This window comes from Anolis sagrei, chromosome 6, assembly GCF_037176765.1.
Source record: "Anolis sagrei isolate rAnoSag1 chromosome 6, rAnoSag1.mat, whole genome shotgun sequence".
NCBI classification, from domain to species: Eukaryota; Metazoa; Chordata; class Lepidosauria; order Squamata; family Dactyloidae; genus Anolis; species Anolis sagrei.
In genome coordinates this window covers 14416733-14437604 of record NC_090026.1, presented here as the reverse complement: position 1 = coordinate 14437604, position 20872 = coordinate 14416733, and the positions used below count along the sequence as shown (strand labels likewise).

General features: G+C 41.5%; 1 protein-coding gene across 7 annotated transcripts in view; it reads right to left on the bottom strand.

Annotated features, from left to right (window-relative positions):
• Positions 1-20872, bottom strand: part of FBXL19 (F-box and leucine rich repeat protein 19) — a 39685-nt gene that overhangs the window by 7392 nt on the left and 11421 nt on the right. For 6 of the 7 annotated variants that reach the window (XR_010910119.1, XM_060780157.2, XM_060780160.2 and 3 more), the window contains 10 exons: positions 18611-18815; positions 17286-17429; positions 17117-17203; positions 15763-15972; positions 15158-15190; positions 14499-14639; positions 11116-11828; positions 4319-4482; positions 3533-3694; positions 1296-1514 (listed from right to left, as the gene is read on the bottom strand). Coding sequence is in view for 6 of the 7 variants with exons in the window: in XM_060780157.2 (XP_060636140.2) it covers positions 1296-1514; positions 3533-3694; positions 4319-4482; positions 11116-11828; positions 14499-14639; positions 15158-15190; positions 15763-15972; positions 17117-17203; positions 17286-17429; positions 18611-18784 (2047 nt within the window). In the remaining variant the exon portion in view is untranslated. The remainder of the gene's footprint in view (positions 1-1295; positions 1515-3532; positions 3695-4318; positions 4483-11115; positions 11829-14498; positions 14640-15157; positions 15191-15762; positions 15973-17116; positions 17204-17285; positions 17430-18610; positions 18816-20872) is intronic. The other variant, XM_060780164.2, reaches the window with a different exon arrangement.

The following is a 20872-nucleotide window of genomic DNA, read 5'->3' as shown; positions in this document are numbered from 1 at the left end:
TATTATTATTATTATTATTATTTACAGTATTTATATACCGCCTTTCTCATCCCGGGGGGGACTCAAAGCAGTTTACACATAAATAATGGCAAGATTCAATTCTTACAATGGGCACTGATACAATGCCAATACAAACAATAGTAAAACCACAATTAAACATAAATTACAATTAAAACAATACATCAACAAGCATTAAAACAATAAAACAGTCTTGTCAGTCGAATCACCATTCCAGTCAATGTCAAGGATTATATATTATATTGTAACAATATTGTAATGCAATATTGTTAGTAATATTACATGTAATATATAATATATAATTATTACATTATTATAATGTATTACTATTAGTATTGTATTGTATTACATTATAATGTTATCTATATAAATAAAATGTAATGGTTGTTTGTGGGATTAAAATAACTCAAAAACCACTGGATGAATTGACACCAAATTTGGACACAATATACCTATCAGGCCAATGAGTGACGATCACTCATAAAAACACTGAAAAACATAGCAGAAGAGACTTAAAAAAAACCCCAACCCCCCCCCCCCCTATAACAACACCTGTGCAAAACCACATAAATACACAAACACACATATACACAAATAACACACACATACATATATACACACACAAAACACAAATACACAGACTGGGCCACAGAATGCGTGGCAGGGGATGGCTAGTGATTAATATTATAGGTACATACAATATATTATATTATTAGCATAGCACAATATTAGTATTATATATTACTATATTGTACTATACCACTATAATGCAATATTATTAGTAATATTACATGCAATATATAATATATAATTATTAAATTGCATTATTATTAGTACTGTATTACAATATAATATTATGATCAATATTATATGAACATACAATATATTATATTATTAGCATAGCACAATATTAGTATTATATATTATCATACCCTGAAGACACCTGGATTACATCAGATGTTAAGCAGGATCAAGCTTGGTTAGTATTTGGAAAGATCACTAGGGGCTGTAAGTGACATTTCAGAGGCAGACCATGGCAAGCCACCTCTAAGTATTCCTTGTCTAAGGATGTCCTATGAAATATATGGGACTGCTATGTTAACATGCAAATTGAAGGCAGACAGCCACACCTAGATAAAATAGTTTAGCAAGGATGAGGGAAATTCATTTCAGGACTTTCTTAAGGGTCAGCTAAGGATTCGCACCAGGACAAAAAGGAGAGATGGGAATTGTGAACAGCTTTGAGGGATTCTACTGGTCTCTGCGGCTGAACTTACCGGCGAGGTTGAGCTCGACAAGGGTCTCTCGGAGTGGAGAGTTAGCAGCGGTCAGCAGGTTAACAGACTGGTCGCCCACATGGTTGCAGTGGCTCAGGTCCAGTTTGGCAAGTTGAGGGGTATGCCGGATCACCAAGCGCAACGAGGAGTCCGTGATGTCCAGCCCAGAGAGCCGCAGCTCAGAGACATTCTGAAGCCGGCCCCGACTATCGGTCTGGCCTGGCATGGCGGAAGGGAGAAAAGATCAGAGTAAGTGAGCCAAGAGGCAGTGTGCTTTGGGAGATAGATTGTAAGCATCACTAAAAGGCATGTGTGAAGTAAGAAGCTGAGGAAGCCAGAAATTGCACCCTATAGAATGTGGGGGGAAGGATATAACCTGCAGGCTTCTGTGCTGAAGGATTAGATAGGGCCAGTAGGAGAGGCAGAGAGGTTCAGGTATAAATAAATAGAAAGAGAGCCAGTTGGGAGGGCAGGAATGCACAAGACGCGAACGGGGTCTTGAAAAAGCTGAAAATATGGAAGAATGTCGAGAATTCAGAGAAAACTGTTGCAGAGAGGAAACAATCAGGGACATCTAATCACCTCTCAACAAAAGATTGCCCCAGGCACCAACAAGCCACACCAAACAACTGTCAGGCCATCAAATGCTAATCAAGGTGGTCAGTTGAAACATTCACACCTAGCTCCAATAGACAAGAGTTCTTTGTCCCACCCTGGTCATTCCACAGATATATACACCCTTTTTCCTAGTTCCACCAGACCTCACTACCTCTGAGGATGCTTGCCATAGATGCAGGCGAAACGTCAGGAGAGAATGCCTCTAGAACATGGCCATATAGCCCAAAAAAACCTACTACAACCCAGTGATTCCGGCCATGAAAGCCTTCGACAATAAACTGTTGCTTTCTTTAAACTTGACTGTTATTGCATGTTGTGTGTGAAACCTGCATAAGGCCAGATGTTTTATTTTATGTACAAGAAGTTTTTACTGTTTTATTTCATATATTTGGGTCTGGATGTTTTAATGTAATAATTAACAAGAAAAACTAGCCATGAATTATCACCCGCTGTTCAACGTGTTTATTTACAGTGGTCATTTTGACGCCTGTGTGACAAATCTGTCAAATGGCAAGGTGAGTGCTAAGAGGTTTGGAACTGCATGGCCAAACTGGGTCTGTTATCACAGCAAGCGAGCAGTAGCCATGTTAAGCTGGGCCTTTAAAAATATGTAATAGTTATTTCTTCAAAACTGTCATGTTAAAGAGTTAAAGGGTGTATCCTGAAGCAGATCTCTAGTCTGACAAGAAAGGCACTGCAGCAACTGAAGCATTCACATGAGGCAGAAAGGTTATGACATTATTTTTGGTGTGAGGACGAAAGAAAGTCAATCCCCCACCCCCCAAACTGTAAAGATGATGATGATGATGATAATAATAATAATAAATAAATAATCACACAGTCCTAAACTCATGGGAAGTGTTCGACTTGTGATTTTGCGATACAAAATCCAGCATATATATTTTGTTTGTCATACTATGTTTTTGTGTTAGTAAAATATTAATAATAATAATAAATATTATTATTATTATTATTATTATTATTATTATTATTAATGGTGGTATCTGGTGCCACAAATACCATCTGCCTGAGACAAAAAACTGGTGGGATCACAAGCCTGAAAAAGTTACACAAAATGAACACATCAAAGTACTCTGGGACTTCTGAATTCAGATTGGCAGAGTTTTGGAGCACAATACTCCTGATCATGGGGGGGGGGGGGGGGGGAGGACAAAGTATGGATCATCGATGTTGCAATCCCAGGCGACAGCAGAATTGACAAGAAGCAACTGGAAAAGCTGACATATGAGGATTTAAAGATAGAACTGCAAAGTCTCTGGTACAAGCCAGTAAAGGTGGTCCCAGTGGTGATTGGCACACTGGGTTCAGTGCCTAAAGACCTTGGCATACACTTAAAAACAATCAGTGCTGACAAAATTACCATCTGTCAGCTGCAAAAGGCCACTCTACTCAGATATGCATGTATTATTTACCGATACATCACACAGTCCTAGACACTTGAGAAGTGTCTGATGTGTGATTGGATACTAAAGGCCAGCATAGTGATCTTGTTTGCTGTTTATTCATCTTGTTTATCAATAATAATTAATAATAATAATAATAATAATAATAATGCTTTATGAAAAGCATTGCCATCTCTTGCTACATCCGCTTTTTACCTGGCTTAGCATCTGTGGCAGGCAACAGCAGCTCACGGAGATGGGAATCCTTGACATCCTCGATCCAACGCAAATCTAGAAGCTGCAGGGAAGGGAAGTTGGCCGTGCTAAGCGCCGATACAGAGCACCAAGAGCAGCCGGTCAGGATAAGCTCCTTAAGGCCTGCAAAGATGTAGGAGGCAACACACGAATGGGAAAAAAAACATCAGAACCAGCACTACCTCTCCTCTAAGATGTGCAACTAACTCTCAATTCGTACTTCCTTCCTGTGCCAATTCATCCTTTAAATGTCGTGATTTGAGGCTCTCATACACAAACCGGCACCTCAGAAAGCCTTCTGATGATTTGTGTCTTAAACATTCATATTTCCCCCGGCAGCCATTATATCTCAGGGCAATGTGTAAGTAAAAATAAATGTAAACACATTCCAAACAACCTTTAAAACATGAAAAAGTCAAACAGAATTTGAACAGATTAACAGCTAATTAAAACAAGTTTAAAGCCATGAACTTATATAGTATTCAGATAAAATCCACCCCCCCCCCCCCCCCAATTCTTATCCTAAAGGAGATTGGGCACCACTGTCCCTCCTCCCTTGGTCCACTTGCCGCTGCACTGCTTTATGATGAGAAACCTGTACCAACTGGAGCGCCAGGAATTATGTTTTAACTTTTTACTACGTCTTGTTTTGCATTTTTGGAAGTCGCCTTGGATTCCATGCTGGGAGAAATTCAGAATATAAAGCACACACACAGCCTGGACAACCCATTTTCTCCTCCACGGTACCTTGTAGCCTGTTGAGAAGCCACATTAGCTGTTTCTTGGAAATGTTGGTCCAGCTAAGGTCAAGACTGGCTGGTTGCCGGCGGATGATGCCGCTCAGCATGGAGGGAGTGATGGACTTTCGTCGGCTGAGGTCAATGTGCGTCCAAAGCCGCTTGTCACAGCACCTGGAATGGGGCAGAGACCGGTGAAGAGGAAGAACAGCCAATCAATTCAGTAAGCTAGAGACAGCATGCGAGAGAATATACATATGAGGGAAGGAGGGAGGAGAGTAAATCTGTACTATAATTTAAAGCAGTGGTTCTCAACCTTCCTAATGCCGTGACCCCTTAATACAGTTCCTCATGTTGTGGTGACCCCCAACCATAAAATTATTTTTGTTGCTACTTCACAACTGTAATTTTGCTATTGTTATGAATCGTAATGCCCAAATTTGAATCTTGGTGGGGTTGGACGCGGATTGATTTTGTCATTTGGGAGTTGTAGGTGCTGGGATTTATAGTTCACCTACAACCAAAGAGCATTCTGAACTCCACCAACAATGGAATTAAACCAAACTTGGCACACAGAACTCCCATGACCAACATAAAATACTGGAAGGGTTTGGTGGGCATTGACCTTGAGTTTTGGAGTTGTAGTTCACCTTCATCCAGAGAGCACTGTGGAATCAAACAATGATGGATCTGGAGAAAACCTGGCACAAATACTCAGTATGTCCAGATGTGAATACTGGTGGAGTTTGGAGAAAATAAACTTTGACAGTTGGGAGTTGTAGTTGCTGGGATTTATAGTTTACCTATAATCAAAGAGCATTCTGAATCCCACCAACTCTAAAATTGGGCCAAACGTCTCACACATAGCCACCACGACCAACAGAAAATACTGTGTTTTCTGATGGTCTTTGGTGACCCCTCTGACACCCCCCCAGGGGTCCTGACCCACAGATTGAGAAACACTGATTTAAAGTGTCTGTTCATTATGTTATAACAAGGGTGCAAAATGAGGCAACTCTCCAGATACTATTGCACTCAATATTCAGAATACAAGACAGCATGGGCAATGGGGAGGAAAGCAGACCAACATCTGGAGGGCTACCCTCGCTGGATACTTTGAATCGGGGCTTTCCAAATACTTCATGTTGGTGACAAACTTTTTAGATATGCATTATTTCGTGACACAAACTGAGTTTTACTAGCAAACTGGCGATTAACCAACCTCTTATAAGAGATATGGACACATACACAAATTATAATAACGAAATGTATGGAGATACAACATATTCCATTCTAGCAATTTCAAAGAAAATTCCTTAAAGTCATTGCTATGATTTGTGACATATATTCCCAATTTTTTTAAATCAATTTTTGTTTCTTTTCCATGACACACCTACACACTTCAACCGACACACGAACATGTCGCGACACACAGTTTGGAAAGCTCTGGCTTTAAATGCTTTTAAATTGTTCCAAATTAGTAACATTTTAAGAGCATATTTTATTCTCTTTTCAAAAGCAGCTTTATCATAATCTCTTTCTATGTGCACATCTGTTTTAATCCATGTTTGAGCTACTTTCAGTCTCTTTTTGGGAGAAAAGAGGGATATCAAGTCAAAATGATATTGTATTGTTGAAGGCTTTCATGGCCGGAATCACTGGGTTGCTGTAGTTTTTTTCGGGCTATATGGCCATGTTTTAGAGGCATTCTCTCCTGACGTTTCACCTGCATCTATGGCAAGCATCCTCAGAGGTAGTGAGGTCCTCACTACCTCTGAGGATGCTTGCTATAGATGCAGGCGAAACTTCAGGAGAGAATGCCTCTAGAACATGGCCATATAGCCTGAAAAAACCTACAACAACCCAAAATGATATTGCTCTTCTTCCATAATGGTGCTTTTGTTTGTAAAAGGAAGAGACAAAACAATTCCACACAGTGTTTAGAATAATTATAAGAGACTGATTTTTCTTCTGCTGCATGGGAAGAAAGCAGTAGTATTGTTGCAGCATCAAAATATTCAAGTGAGTTCAGTTCACAGTTGTTGAAGGGCGTGGAGGGCTCCCACAGGGCAGATGTTTCCTGCTCAGTAAAAAGAACCAAAACAGGGAGGAGGAGGAAGTCTATTTTTAGATTTTGACAGTGACGATGTCAAAGAATTCTTACTCCAACATATAGATGAGAAAGAAGCTACTCTAAGTCATTAATGCACAGCTGCTTGCCCTTAAGGGCTGTGGGACTTTTATGAAGTGGTATGAAGAAAATCTCTTCTGCCAACATCTACATAGTTCACTGTTTTGCACAGTACGGTGGCCCCAAAGGCAACTACTGCAAATATTTTAGGCAGCCACCAAGTGGGAATTGTTTCACACACACCCCCAGCTTTGCATTTCTATGCTAAGATTGCACAGCAGCGCTATCCTCGAATCATGCTTTCCACAACAGGTCTTTGCATTGCTAAATAAGAACATTGGCATCAAATGTGTCGATCTAAGCTGGAAACCGAGCATAGATCAGCCTTCCTGAAGCAAAAAGCAACCCAAATGCATGGGACAACACCCCCAAGCAGCACATGAGGGCTGCAGAATATGCACTTTATAATCCAACAGGACATTGGATTGATGGGTAGCTGCAGAAAGTAGAAAGAATTTGAACAGGAAGAACCATATTCTCACATATGAGGCGGTCAGCTCCTGGAGCCTTAGCTGGCTGCCCTTCTCATATGATGCCCCTTCATTAGCATGTTTGATAGGAGCCCCCAGTGGCACAATGGGTTAAACCCTTGTGCCTGCAGGACTGCAGACCGAAAGGGTGGGGGTTCGAATCCAGGGAGTAGAGTGAGCTCCTACCTGTCAGCTCCAGCTTCTCATGCGGGGACATGAGAGAAGCCTCCCACAGAATGGGAAAACATCTGGGTTTCCCCGGTCAATGTCCTTAAAGACGGCCAATTTTCTCAAGCCAGAAGCGACTTGAAGTTTCTCAAGTTGCTCCTGACATGGGAAAAAAAAAACAAACATGTTTGCCTAGCCCACATCTGACTAGTTTGACAAGGTCATGGGGGACCTAGTCAAAGGCCTTACTGAAATCCAGATACACTACTACCACGGCATTCCCTGCATCTACCCAGCTTGTAACTCTATTGAAAAAAAGATCAGATTAGTCTGACATGACTTGTTTTTGATAAATCTTTGTTGACAATAAGCAATTACTGCATTCATTTCTAAGTGTTTGTAGACCACTTCCTTAATTATCTTTTCCAGAATTTTGCCTGGTACTAATGAGACTGACCGGATGGTAATTGTTTGGGTCATGCTTTTTCCCCTTCTTGCTTTTTAATGAATACATTTTGGATCTACTTATAGTTTGGTTACATTTTAAATTTTTATATGTTTTCATTGATAACCTTTTTGAACTGTATCTCTCTAAACTTTTGCCACCCACCCAGTTCCAGGGCTGGAAAAAGAAAAGGTTACAATTGAAACAATTAAGAATAATAAATATTAAAAGTGGATAAATTTGCCATTGTTGCTGTTAAGACTTTGTTTCCACATGCAAAACAAAATGTTTTGCGCTGTTTATTTTATCTTGTTTATTGAGTCGCCTGAGGGCTGAGAAAAGTGGTATATAAATAAAGCAAATAAATAAGTAAATAAATAAATTTATTTATTTTATTGTGTTGTCAGTTTTGTTGTTTTGTATTTTATTTTATTTTGCTGTATTGTATCTTTGGGCTTGGCCTCATGTTAGCCGCCCTGAGTCCTCTCTGGGAAGATGGAGGCAGGGTATAAATAAAGTTGTTATCATCATCATCATCATCATCATCATCATCATCATCATCATCATCTCCCCACCCTTTCCCAAATCTCTTAAGTACTACCTGCTCTTGTTACTAGCCTTCTCTGAAAACGGCTACCTGGTGCAACAGTGATTCTACTCTATAGAAAACCCTTTTCCAAAACCTCCAAAGACCAAGTGACCAGGCACACATCCAGCTGAGTCACAACCAAGCATGATGCCCTTAAGCCAGACACCAGTTTTCACACAAACCTACATCAAGGGGCATTTGGTGGAATCAAGCTGGGGAGAAAAAGGTGCAATAACTCCACATAAATTCTATTGTAGTCAATCTGGTTGTCTAGATGCCATGCAATATGTTTTACCATAAGGAAATGAGAGTGACTCTGTTCTTCTGGCAAATGGAAAGCTTTTCTGTCCCGATTTCTAGGAACCAATTGCAATGGGCTTTTAATAGTTTAACGTGTTTCTTCTGCTTTTAATGGACTTTAAAAGGCTTTCACTCCACTGTGAAAACTGCACTTCAAAATAACTTTTATATGCAGTAGAGTCTTGCTTATCCAACCTTTGCTCATCCAACATTCTGCATTATCCAATGCATTCTCCCTCCTGCCCAAATACACAGCTGTTTCAATACATTTTTGGTGCTAAATTCGTAAATACAGTAATTACTACATAACTTTATTGTGTACTGAACTGCTTTTTCTGTCAATTTGTTGTAAAACATAATGTTTTGGTGCTTAATTTGTAAAATCATAATGTAATTTTATTTTATTTATTTTTTTATTTGACTTGTATACCGCTACTCCCAATTTAGCTCAGAGCGCTTTACAGCAATAGATTAAAACAATACAATTAACTTTAAAATACAATAAAAACAAGAACAGACATAGTCCCGAGTTATTCACCCATCAAAAGCTTGTCGGAAGAAAAAGGTTTTACAGGCTTTCCGAAAAGCAAGTAGGTCTCGGATAGATCGGGTTTCAACTGGCAAGGCATTCCATAAATAAGGGGCTACAACCGAGAAGACTCTCTGCCTAGTAGGGGACAGATGATAAGCCCAGATGTTGGGGACTTCAAGCAAATTTGATGTTAAATAGGCTTTTCCTTAATCTCTTCTTCTTATTCAATATTTTTACTTATCCAACATTCTGCCGGCCCGTTTATGTTGGATAAGCATGACTTCTGTATATATTTACACACATTGATCAACATTAATATTTTGTAAACTGCCTGTAGTCCACTATGAAGTAAATCGTGGCATATAAATGAATTATTGGTTCTGCTGTTGTTATTAATAGCTACCAACCTAGTTCCTTTTCTGGATTTTACACCCCTTCATGGATTCCCAAGAGTTCTTTGATAAACACAAGGCCCTTCACTTTTACAGAGATGAGAGGGCAGGACCCACATGCAAATGGAAAAAACCACAAATGAAAATACTTTTTTTTTTTTTGCCTGAGAACACTTCTCTAGGAATCTCTAGGTTCTCCAAGGTGAATCTATGGTCAACCCCTGCCCGGAGAACCTAGACCAGTGGTTCTCAACCTGTGGGTCCCCAGGTGTTTTGGTCTACAACTCCCAAAAATCCCGGCCAGTTTACCAGCTGTTAGGATTTCTGGGAGTTGAAGGCCAAAACATCTGGGGACCCACAGGTTGAGAACCACTGACCTGACAGAAAGAATATAATAAATTGAATCCATAAAGGTTAAACATGCAGATGTAGAGTGCTGAGCAATAACTTGGACAAACTGTACAATACACATGCTCTCAACCCACCACAGACCCAAGTTTGGTTTGCTAGCATGGAATCAACCACTCATGCTGGGATCACTCACTTTTCTCCCTTTGCACCTCTCATTCTTATTATCATCTCTGTTCATAGGGTTTGCAATCTGATTCAACCCTACATTACACAAGTTTCAAGTTCTCAATGAGGAACAGTTTAGTTAGTTTAGAATAGACTTAAAATTGGGTTATTGTTGGTTTTTTCGGGCTATATGTCCATGTTCTAGAGGCATTATCTCCTGACATTTCGCCTGCATCTATGGCAAGCATCCTCAAAGGTAGTGAGGGCGGGCAAAGATGCAGAGTTCAATCTTTAAAAATCTCAAAAAGTTTATTACCTTTGAGTACTACCTCTGAGGATGCTTGCCATAGATGCAGGTGAAACATCAAGAGAGAATGCCTCTAGAACATGGCCATATAGCCCGAAAAAACCTACAACAACCCAGTGATTCTGGCCATGAAAGCCTTCGACAATAGACTGAAAATTTCCTTTCCCCATGTCTGTTGAATGACAGTTGGGAATATATCTTTTTCTTCTCTCTTTTGTTTCTGCTCTCATTCTGATTGGTTGTGTAGAATGGATACTCTTCTGCCAATCTTTTTGAATCTGACTTCTGTTTTCTTACATCTGAGTATGTGCTGTGTGCTTTGAGATTTCTCTACGTGTGTGTGTCAGAGAGATGTAGTGATTGGTGTTTTCCCCCTCTCTGAAACCTTAGAATCAATGGGTGTTAAAGTAGCTCAGACCCAGTTCTTTACCATGAAGTAATGCAGTTAGTTCTTTATTATTGTAAATAAACCTTTGGTGCTTTTTAAAAGATTGGACTCTGCATCTTTGCCTGCCCAAGCTCTAAATTCTTTACCGCCACATCACACGGCAATTCACGCTTTGCTTCCTGTGAGCAAATGCTCAACTTTTGTATCCTGTTTGTTTTTGGGTGCTCTGCTAATTGTAGGGAAGTTTGTCCCAACAGTGTGCACAAATGTACTCAGCTTATATCTTGCTGGACAGGTAGAAACTGGTAATAAATCAGCTCTAGGAAACATGAGCCAGAGAAAACATTGATGCAGAACCATTCTCAGGGGAAAATGGTTGGGAAGAAATGCTACAGCACACCTGCTCCCTCCTTTCTGATGCTCCCCAGTGCCACCCATTCCTGCTTCTACAGAGGTGGGACAGAGGAGGCGCCTACCATCCCTTCCCTGGATGCGAGCGTGCTACTCACCAACGGCTCCACGTTCGGCACACCCTCATGCAGACGCACAGCTCCCGATAGCTGAGGTATTGGAAGACCGCCAACCAAATGTCCCGCTGCATGATGTGGTCGGAGCCGCTATCCAAAGGAAGGGAGTCGGGTTCAGGGCTGTCGGGGGGAGGTCGGACCACGTGCCGCTCCAGCTGCAGTAGGGGCTTAGGAGGGGAGGGCACCAGAGGCCAGTTGAGGAACTGAGTCCGGGCCACCATGCGGAGCCCCGTCTGCCCAGCAGGACGGCCTGTCTTGCGCCCGCCCGCCTGCTGCTTAGCCCGCTCGCTCCCTCGGCTGGACGGACGATGATTGTTCTCTTTCTCCTGAGAGTTCCCCCGAGCTTTGGGCTGCTTGCCATTCCGTGCCGTCTCCGAACCACCGTTGCGCCTTCCACCCTCTTCTTCCTCCTCTTCGTCTTCCTCATCTTCCTCGCTGGCGCTGAAGCCCAAGGCAGCCAGGCGCTGGGAGCGGGTGGCTGGCGAGGCCGCTCGGCTCGACACCCCTCCGCTAGAGCCATCTGAGCCCCGAGAGTCCGTATCAGAGTCCGAGTCCGAACTGGAACTAGAACTACTGCTGTTTTTCACCCGCTCCAGCATCTGGCACATCTGCTTGAAACGCTCCAGCTTCTCCCTCTGGTGGGACTTGTCTGACTGGACTGAGGACTCCAAAGGGCCTGGCGGGACCTTCGGTTTCTGAGAGGAAAGGAAAGACTCACAGTCAAAGAAAGGGATTGTTTAACTGAATGATCTTTGAGAATGATTAAACAAGGAAGGGGAACGTATGACTCTCCAGATGTTGTTGGACTGCAACTGGAGATATCCGGGGAAGAGGGAAAACAGAAAAAGCCCCCCCCCCCCATTTCTTCTCATTTTTTCTGTGAAACTTGAAAAAAATGGGGTTACGGTACATATTTAAATATTCCTTTGGGGGTTATTTAACTGTTCCCATTGTATGAATTATAGATTTGCTTTCTTGTGTAAAGAGAAAAGAGTCAGAGCCAAACAAGTCTCCTTCAGCAGGTAATTCTAATTCATTTTAAGCTATTCATTTTAAGACAATACTGACTACAGGATGAGAATTCCTTAAGTTTGATGCATTTTGTCTGCTCATATAAACTTCAGTTTCTATCTGTTTTGTCCCCAATATGCGAAAGACATACAACCAAGTCATAGAAGGAACCCCAGGATTAAATAAAATATTCCAAAATCAGTCAAATTTATGTTCCCCCAAGTCTGTGATCACTATGATCTGGTCAGAATTATTCATGCCTTAATAATGTACAATGTTAGATTACTGTACGTGGGTTATATGCAGGTTTGTCTAGGAAATGCCGAAATCCCAGCTGATTCAGGATACAAATTGGGGCAGTTAGAATCGATTAGGAGTCCTTCACTGGGTGCCGGTATATTTCTGGGGGTAATTCAAATTGCTATTTTTCTATTGTGAAGGTCTCAAGGACAGGAATGGTGTCAGTTCCTACATGAATGTATCTAGCTGTTAAAATCTGTGGTAGAGGTCCTGAGATGCAGATGGACCCGCTTCCAGAGACAATATGCATTGATAATATGACCAAAAATCCAACTATCAGATATCTCCATTGCCATTGTTATCAGCACCAGATAGAAGTGGCTTTCCTTGGCAATATTAAAGTAGAATTTGATTGAATTATAGTCACCCCACACATTCCCTGTGGTAAGGGACACAGGCCCTGGTGGAAATGAAAAACCATGAGTTTTACCTGAGAGAGCACCTCTATACGAACATCTAGGTTTTTCCAGCACAACTCTATGGGCAACGTCCATTGGAAGTTAACCACAGAACTGCATTAGAGGACCTATGTTCCAAGTGGGTGTTCTCTCTAGGTCCTCTAGCATGACTCCATGATCAACTAGTTGACTTTAGTTTCACTAGGCAGAACATTTTAAACCAAATCCACAAATAATAAAATCCACAAAAGTCAAACCCGCAAATATAGAGGGCTGACAGTTTTCCTTTCTATCTGCTCTGTTTTGAAAAAAAATATTTTCCTGATCATTTCAATTGTATTTGTGTTTTGTTTTAGATTATCGTCTGTAAGCCACCCTGCTGAGAATACAGTTGAAACGCAAGATATTTCTGAATCAATTCCTGGGAAACTCATCAGATCACATTGCTAGACATCTTCTGGAAGCAGTGGACAATCTTTGAAAAAAAGAAAAACCAGCAGCCAGGAATAGAACAGAGTGAATGTTAAGGGTTAGTATTTGTAAGGAGCTTATAATGTTTTCAATACAACGTTACCTGCCTTGTGGTTTTGAGGTGGGACAAAGCTATAAATCAAATAAATGTTCAGGATGAAAAAATGACATTGTTTTATGAGGACTTTAAAAAAACAACAACCTATACCCATGGTTGAACTACAGAACCCAAGGAAGAATCTTTACTGAGTACAGCATCATCCCCAAAAAATATCCAAAGTTGCAAACAATCCGTATTGCTTGACTACAGCCCCACCTGGTGGCTAAAAGTAAATATTAGTGAAGCACAAAGGGAGAAAAACAATGCTATTGTGTCACATCTCTATGCATTATATGAGCATGATATAGATACCATATTAAGACAAGATTTTAGCCCTTTTTTAAGGCTGAAAAGGCCTCCCTTGGCTTATACTCAAATTAAGGTTATTTATTATTTTACTATTTTATTATTATTATTACATTTATTATTTTACTCTATTATTACTATTACATTTATTATTTTACTCTATTATTATTACATTTACATTATTTACTCTATTATTATTGGAAGAATACGTAAGCACATTTACATTGAAGAAGGTTATAATGGTTTAATCAGATTGGACAGGCTTATATGAAATTACAGGTTTATGTAAATATTCAAAAACATTTCACCTCCTGATGCCTCAATTAATGTAATTTTATTGGTATCTATTTTAATTTGGAATTTACCAGTAGCTGCTGCATTTCCCACCCTCAGCTTATACTTGAGTTAATACATTTTCCCAGGTTTTTTGGGGTAAAATGAGCTGCCACGGCTTATATTCGGTCAGCTTATACTTGATTATATACAGTGCTTTTAAGACAACTCCATGCTGGCCCCATATTCTGAGAGTTGTATTGGGAAAAAAGTAACATTGTTCCAAAGATGTCTATCAGCCCATATGCTTGTTATATATTTGAAGAAATGATAGTTTTACAGCAACATTTGGTGACAGTTTGAAGGCCCATGATGCAGATGGGACTTTGAGCAGTGTAATCCAAAAAAATTGGAGGGCCACAGATTTTCCACCCTGAGCTGCCAGCCACTCACTTCCCTTGTGCAACATTGAAAGAGGCAATGACTCCTCCTGTCATGTCTCTTACCTCTAAGTCACCAGCTGTGATCTGGCTCAAGTGGATGGATGGGTGGGAGATGGACCCCTTCACCTCAAAATCCCCGCTGCCCATGCGGCTCCAGGTCTGCATGGACTGCAATTTGTTCCCATCAGAGGGCTGCTCAGCGGCCTGCGATTTGGGGCAGAGAAGAGGGGGAAGGGAGGAGGAGGAGGAGGCCCAAGCAAAGATGTGAGTCCAAACAGAGAAGAAACAAGACATACCCACAATAGTAAGATACAGATATGGCAGGTCACTAAATTACACAAAAACCTGTCTGCAGAGTCCAGCAACAGTACTGAGAAAGGCTCAGGATATCTTCCCCAACTATGGCCCTTTGCAACTCCAATTATGCACTACCATGCCCTATGTGGGTGCTGTAGCCTATCATCCAACTCACCTGGAGGGAGGACAAAGCTGAGGAGGCTTGGCATACAAGGCAGCAATTTCTTACAAGAACCATATTGATGAACATGTCATGTATTGATGTTGATCAGGTGCATTTCTCAGTCATGTTGTGGAAGAATATTGGGAGGACAGACTTTGCCTGGGCTAGGCAAGTTTACCAACCATCAGGTCAGACCCTCTCAAACTGAGTTCCCCAGTCCATTGACTGTATTATGCCAAGTGATAAAACACACCACACTCACCTTCTTCAGATGCTTTTCCCGCGTGCCTTTTAACTGAAAGAAAGAAAAATGAGAAATGATGGTGACTGAGCAGAATGTGTTTGAAAGCCAGGATCTCCCTACTAAGAACTAAACGAATTTAGAGAGTTCAGACCATAGATTCTTGAAAGATGGGAAAGTACTGAGGTAGAATCATAGAATCACAGAGTTAGAAGAGACCATGAGGGCCCTCTAGTCTCACCCCCGCAATGCAGGAAAATGCAATCAAAGGACTCATGAAAGATGGACATATAGTCTCTTTGTATGGCCATCTTTCACGAGTCCTTTGAATGTATAACGCAGCACCCAAACATGAATCAAGGAACACGAAAGAGAAGTCAGCCATAGCAGAGCACCTGATGAACCAACCTGGACACAGCATATTACTTGAAAACACAGAAATGCTGGACTGCTCTAACAACCACCATATCAGACTACACAGAGAAGCCACTGAAATCCACAAGCTTGTGGACAAAATCAACAGAAAGGAGGAAACCATGAAAATGAACAAAATCTGGCTACCAGTATTAAAAACTCTAGCCACTGGTCTAGAGGGATTTTTCCATCATTCCAGTCTCCTCCCTCACCTTTTTTTTGGGTCCCGTGTCTGGGGGCGGCAGCTCCTTCTCCTTCTTGCGCTTGTGGGCTCCACCCTGAGTCTCCTCAGAGGGCGGTTGGGATAGAGGAGGGGCGGGTGCCAACTTCTTCTTGTTCTGAGCGGGTTCATCTGTCAGCTTCCATCGGACACCATCTTCCCCATTGTCAGAGCGCCGCTTCCCTGTGCCATCACTTGAGTCCTGAGCGCAAGAGGATGGAAGGCAAACAGAGACATCAGCACATGCACGCATGTTTCCATAACTAACAAGCAGGCCTGAGGCATAAAGGTATTTGAGCAAGACTGCCCTCCCACCACCCTGCTGCCCCCATAACCATGAAAATGTGGGAAAGGGAATTCCAAGACAGAGAAATTCTAAAGGAACTGTTGAGGTGAGAGAGAGGCTGCCAGATCAGCTTTGTGTGAAGCAAAACAAAAGTAACAACTGCAACAGAGATATAAAACTATGTACACTGGGTCAGACCTGGCTGTCAAAAATAGTGCTATAAATCCTTTATTTTTATTGTAAGGATGTGTTTTTGTTTGAACAACTCAGACATTTTCTAGTGTTTGGAAAAGTTTTGTTGTTGTTTATTCGTTCAGTCACTTCTAACTCTTCATGACCTCATAGATTAGCCTACGCCAGAGTTCCCTGCTGGCCGTGGCCACCCTCAGCTCCTTCAAGGTCAAGCCAGTCACTTCAAGTATAACATCCATCTATCTTGCCCTTGGTCGGCACCTCTTCCTTTTGTCTTCCATTTTCCCCATCATTATTCTTCCCCAAACTTTCCTGTCTTCTCACAATGTGGCCAAAGTACTTCCTCTTTGCCGCTAATATCCTTCCCTCCTGTGAGCAATCAGTCATTATTTCCTGGAGTATGGACTGGTTGGATCTTCTCATGGTCCAAGGCACTCTCAGAATTTTCCTCCAACATCATAGCTCAAAAGCGTCTCTCTTCCTTCGCTCAGCTTTCCTTACGATCCAGCTCTCGCATCGATATGTTACTATGGGGAATACCATTGCTTAACTATGCGGATCTTCATTGCCAGTTTGATGTCTCTACTCTTTACTATTTTACTTTTCTGCATTACAACACTGAGAACAATAGGAATTTTGAAAATCCTGTTTCTAGCTAGTATATTTGGGAAGGGGAGAGATGGAGCCTATGTCTAATGTGGAAACAAATAATGAAGTCACTGAGCAAGAAATCTTGTCTTTCAATTTTTCTAGTATTCAAGAAATGAGACCCTTGCATGGTTCCCCCCACTGCTCTCCATCCCTTCATGGTTGGCCTTTTGCAGCACCACCCCTCTGCTCCTGGCATTCCTGCCCCACATCCACGTACTTTCATGGATTTGCCTTCTCTCTTGCACTTTGGACATTCCCAGCAGTTTGGAATCTCATTGTTGATCACTCCTTCAGCAGTCCCCATCTGGAAAGAGGAACAGGAGGCATAGTTGAAGCACAAGAGCATAACAATCAACACCCCCCCTCTCCTCTGTCTGCCAGCTCACCTTCAAACAGCCTGGATGCACAATCTCATTGCAGATGGTACACTCCATGAGCGAGAGGTTGAACTTCTCCTCTTCACTCTCCACTGTATCCTCTTTCCCGGCTTCCCCGCACACCAGGCACACGGCCGTGTGAGGTAGAACTGGCTGCAATGAGAGAGAAGATCAAGAAATGAGTGAGGACTAACAGGGGCAGTTGGAGAGAACTGCTTCCCAGAGCCAGAAGCCAGCCTAGAGAGCTGATTTGTGGCTCCCAAATGCTTTAGGAACTCTTTAGGAACCCAAGGAACACTGTTGTATCTGGGAAATTGATGCTTCTGTTTTTATGTTTCATGTTTGTTTTATGTCTGATATAATAGATTGTGTTTAAATCTTATTCTAATTTGCTAAGTTATAATTTGTTTTTATATGTTGCGCCGTTTAAATTTAATTATCATGTGTCTGTTAGTTGTTATGTTCAGGCATCGAGTGTTTGCCTTTTTTGTGATTAAAATCTGCCCTGAGTCCCTTTGAGGAGAAAGGGAAGAATATAAATAAAGTTTGTATTATTATTATTGTTGTTGTTGTTATTATTATTTAGGGTAGCTTAGTCAAGAGGCAAGGAATACACAGCTTTACCTTACAGGGGACAATCAAGGTTCTAAGACCCGATTTTACTCATTTGGGCTAGTTTTCGGGGGGGGGGGGGGAGAAATGCCTGAATATTAGATGTTTTTAAAATCGTGCTTTTGGTGGCTAGGGGCTTCTGAGAGCAGCAAAAGCAAGGCTCAAGGGCCACATGTGACCACAAGCTGCACTTTCATGGGCTCTGTGTTAATACTGAAATAATACAGGCCTCTCAATCAAATTTTCTTCAAAATCATGCAGACCAGGAATCCACAGTATTCCAAACCTTGCCTTGTTTGCCATGCTGGAATGTAATGACTGATTTACTTAGGATTTTTATTCCTGGTCCTTCAGTCATAAAGGCTTCCACAGCCAACTTACAAAGGGGTCATACAAAAGTTCCCTTTTTACAATCTAAAAAGACACAAAACACAGGGAAAGTGGGATGGCAGTGGAAGAGGTGATTAAGTCTAGAGGATGCTGGCTGCTCTTCTTCAGAGGCCACAACAGTGGCAGATGGTATGGAAGGAGGTGCTATCACTAGCTGCCAGAGCCAAGGTATGATGGCACTGTACCTGGCTGCACTTCTTTCCCTCAGAGGTTGCATTTGATATGAAAAGAACGCCTCACAGAAGCCTCTAGTACAAAAGTACGCTGGAGCTTGCCTACCCCATATGGAAATATACCCGACAACTTGCTACCAGCTTTCCCACCCCACTCACCGCCGTGCACTGCCTCTGGAGGCACGACTGCTTCATGCGCCCAGGGCCCCCAAACTTCTTCATGTCCTTGCAGAAGTGGCACTCCCCACACTCTGACCGCAGGCAAGCTTTACACTTCCGGCACCGCGTCCGCCGCCGGCGAGCTCCAGCCCCTGCCCCTTTGCTGGACGACATTGGCTACGTCCCGCTTCAGCTACTCTCTGGGCTGTAGGGATGGAGAGAAGAGGCCAAACATGTGAGTTAGCAGGCATTTTTTCTGCAGGTGAATAATGTACTCAGTAAAAGCAGTTCACAGTTGGGTTGGGCAAGGGAGAGAAGTCGAAAAGTAAAACAAAGACTTCAGTATAATTATTGAAGTGATGAAACCAGAGCTTAGGAAAATTCAGGTTTTTAGATTAAAGCTCTTATATTAGTCAAACGAAATAAGTATATACAGTGCAGGCAATCCCCAGGTTACTAACAAGATAGGTTCTGTATTTTTTTTCTTAAACTGTATTTGTGTGTATGTTGTAAGTTTTAAGTGCAACTTCAGTCAAAAATGGTTTTTGTTTTATTTTGAATAGCATGGGGAAGGTTAACATCCCTGTAATGTTTGTTTTGCTGTTTGTGCTCCTGTACAGAAGACTGCATCGCATTTTGGTTCCTGTTTGTTTTGGTTTTTTTGTTGTGTCAGGAGCAAGTCGCTTCTGGTGTGAGAGAACTGGCTGTCTGCAAGGACGTTGCCCAGGGGATGTTTTTATCATCCTTATGGGAGGTTGTTTTTATCCTTGATGTTTTTATCATCCTTATGGGAGGTTTCTCTCATGTCCCCGCATAAAGAGCTGGAGCTGATAGAGGGAGCTCATCCGCCTCTCCCCGGATTCGAACCTGTGACCTGTCGGTTTTCAGTCCTGCCAGCACAGGGGTTTAACCCACTGCGCCACCGTTCCTGTGACAAGTGGATATTGAAATTTTTGGGTTGTCGTAGAAACAAGGATTGATGACAAAGCTTCAGTTAACACACCCCTTTTCCATGATAACTCTTACAGGAGTGAATTTCTCTTCCTAGGAGTAGATTTAATCTCACTTTCTGTTGTCTCAGCCCTGTTTGTATATGATGTTTATAATTTGGGGACTGTCTGTATTTGTATTCCCTCAAAGCCAGCATGTTATAGTGGTATCATCCATGTATGTATATATATGACATATGACTATATATACTATACTGTAGACCAGGGTTTGAATTCCTAGGGTGACATGGAAATCCACTGGGTCGCCTTGGGCAGGTTGCATTCTCTCAGCTTTAGAAAAAGGCATCAGCAAAGCTCATCTGAACAAAATCTTGCCAAGAAAACCCAGTGACAGGATCCCATAAACCAGCAACAACTTGAAGCCACACAACAAATATTAAGATTTATCAGAATAATAATAAATACAATTTTTTAATTTATATGCCGCTACCATCTTCCCAAGGAGATTCAGGGCGGCTTCCAAAGGCACTCCAAGGTGCCTTTAAACAGTACATAAAACAATATCATATAAAATTATAAAAACAACCACTAACAACAGGTATAATATAAAATAAAAAAGCACAATTTAAAAAATGCAGACCATCTGTAGATAAAACTACCTGCCAACAATTCACAACTAAAGTGCCAGAGTTTCAACCTCATATGGGCCCATTTCAGCCTAATCGAGGTCAAAAGCCTGCTTAAAAATCCATGTTTTAGGCTGGATTCGATCTTTTTCAGGGGCATTCCTCCCAAAATAATGTTAATAATACAATATATTCACAAAGTCTAAGAAACAAAACCAGTTTCTTTCTACTAGATGCAATCTGAAACAAAACACCCTAAAATAAGTTTCACAACACCAGCCCTGTAACTTTCCCAAGCTGATTTTTAAGTCTACAGCTCCCAGACTCTATCAGCAAATATAGCGAATTTTAAGGGATTCCAAGAGCTGTTGTCAGAATAGTAACTTTTCCAGGTGAAAACTCTTAGATACATGTTGCAGTGCATGAACAGCAGGGAATATGCATAAAGGTGGAAACTGTGGGTCAGCTGTTAACAGCAGTCACTAGATAGCAAGAGTAAAGAAAATAAATATCACCTATAGCTGCAACAAATAATGTAAGTTACAAAACATCACATTGTTTAAAAGGATATTAGTTTGAAACTAACCATTGATTTTAAACCCATTATACAAAGATAGGGAAAGAAGTAAAACAGGCTCACTGATCAAGCAGAAGAGCTAGTATGGTGTTTGAGTGTTGGACTAAAA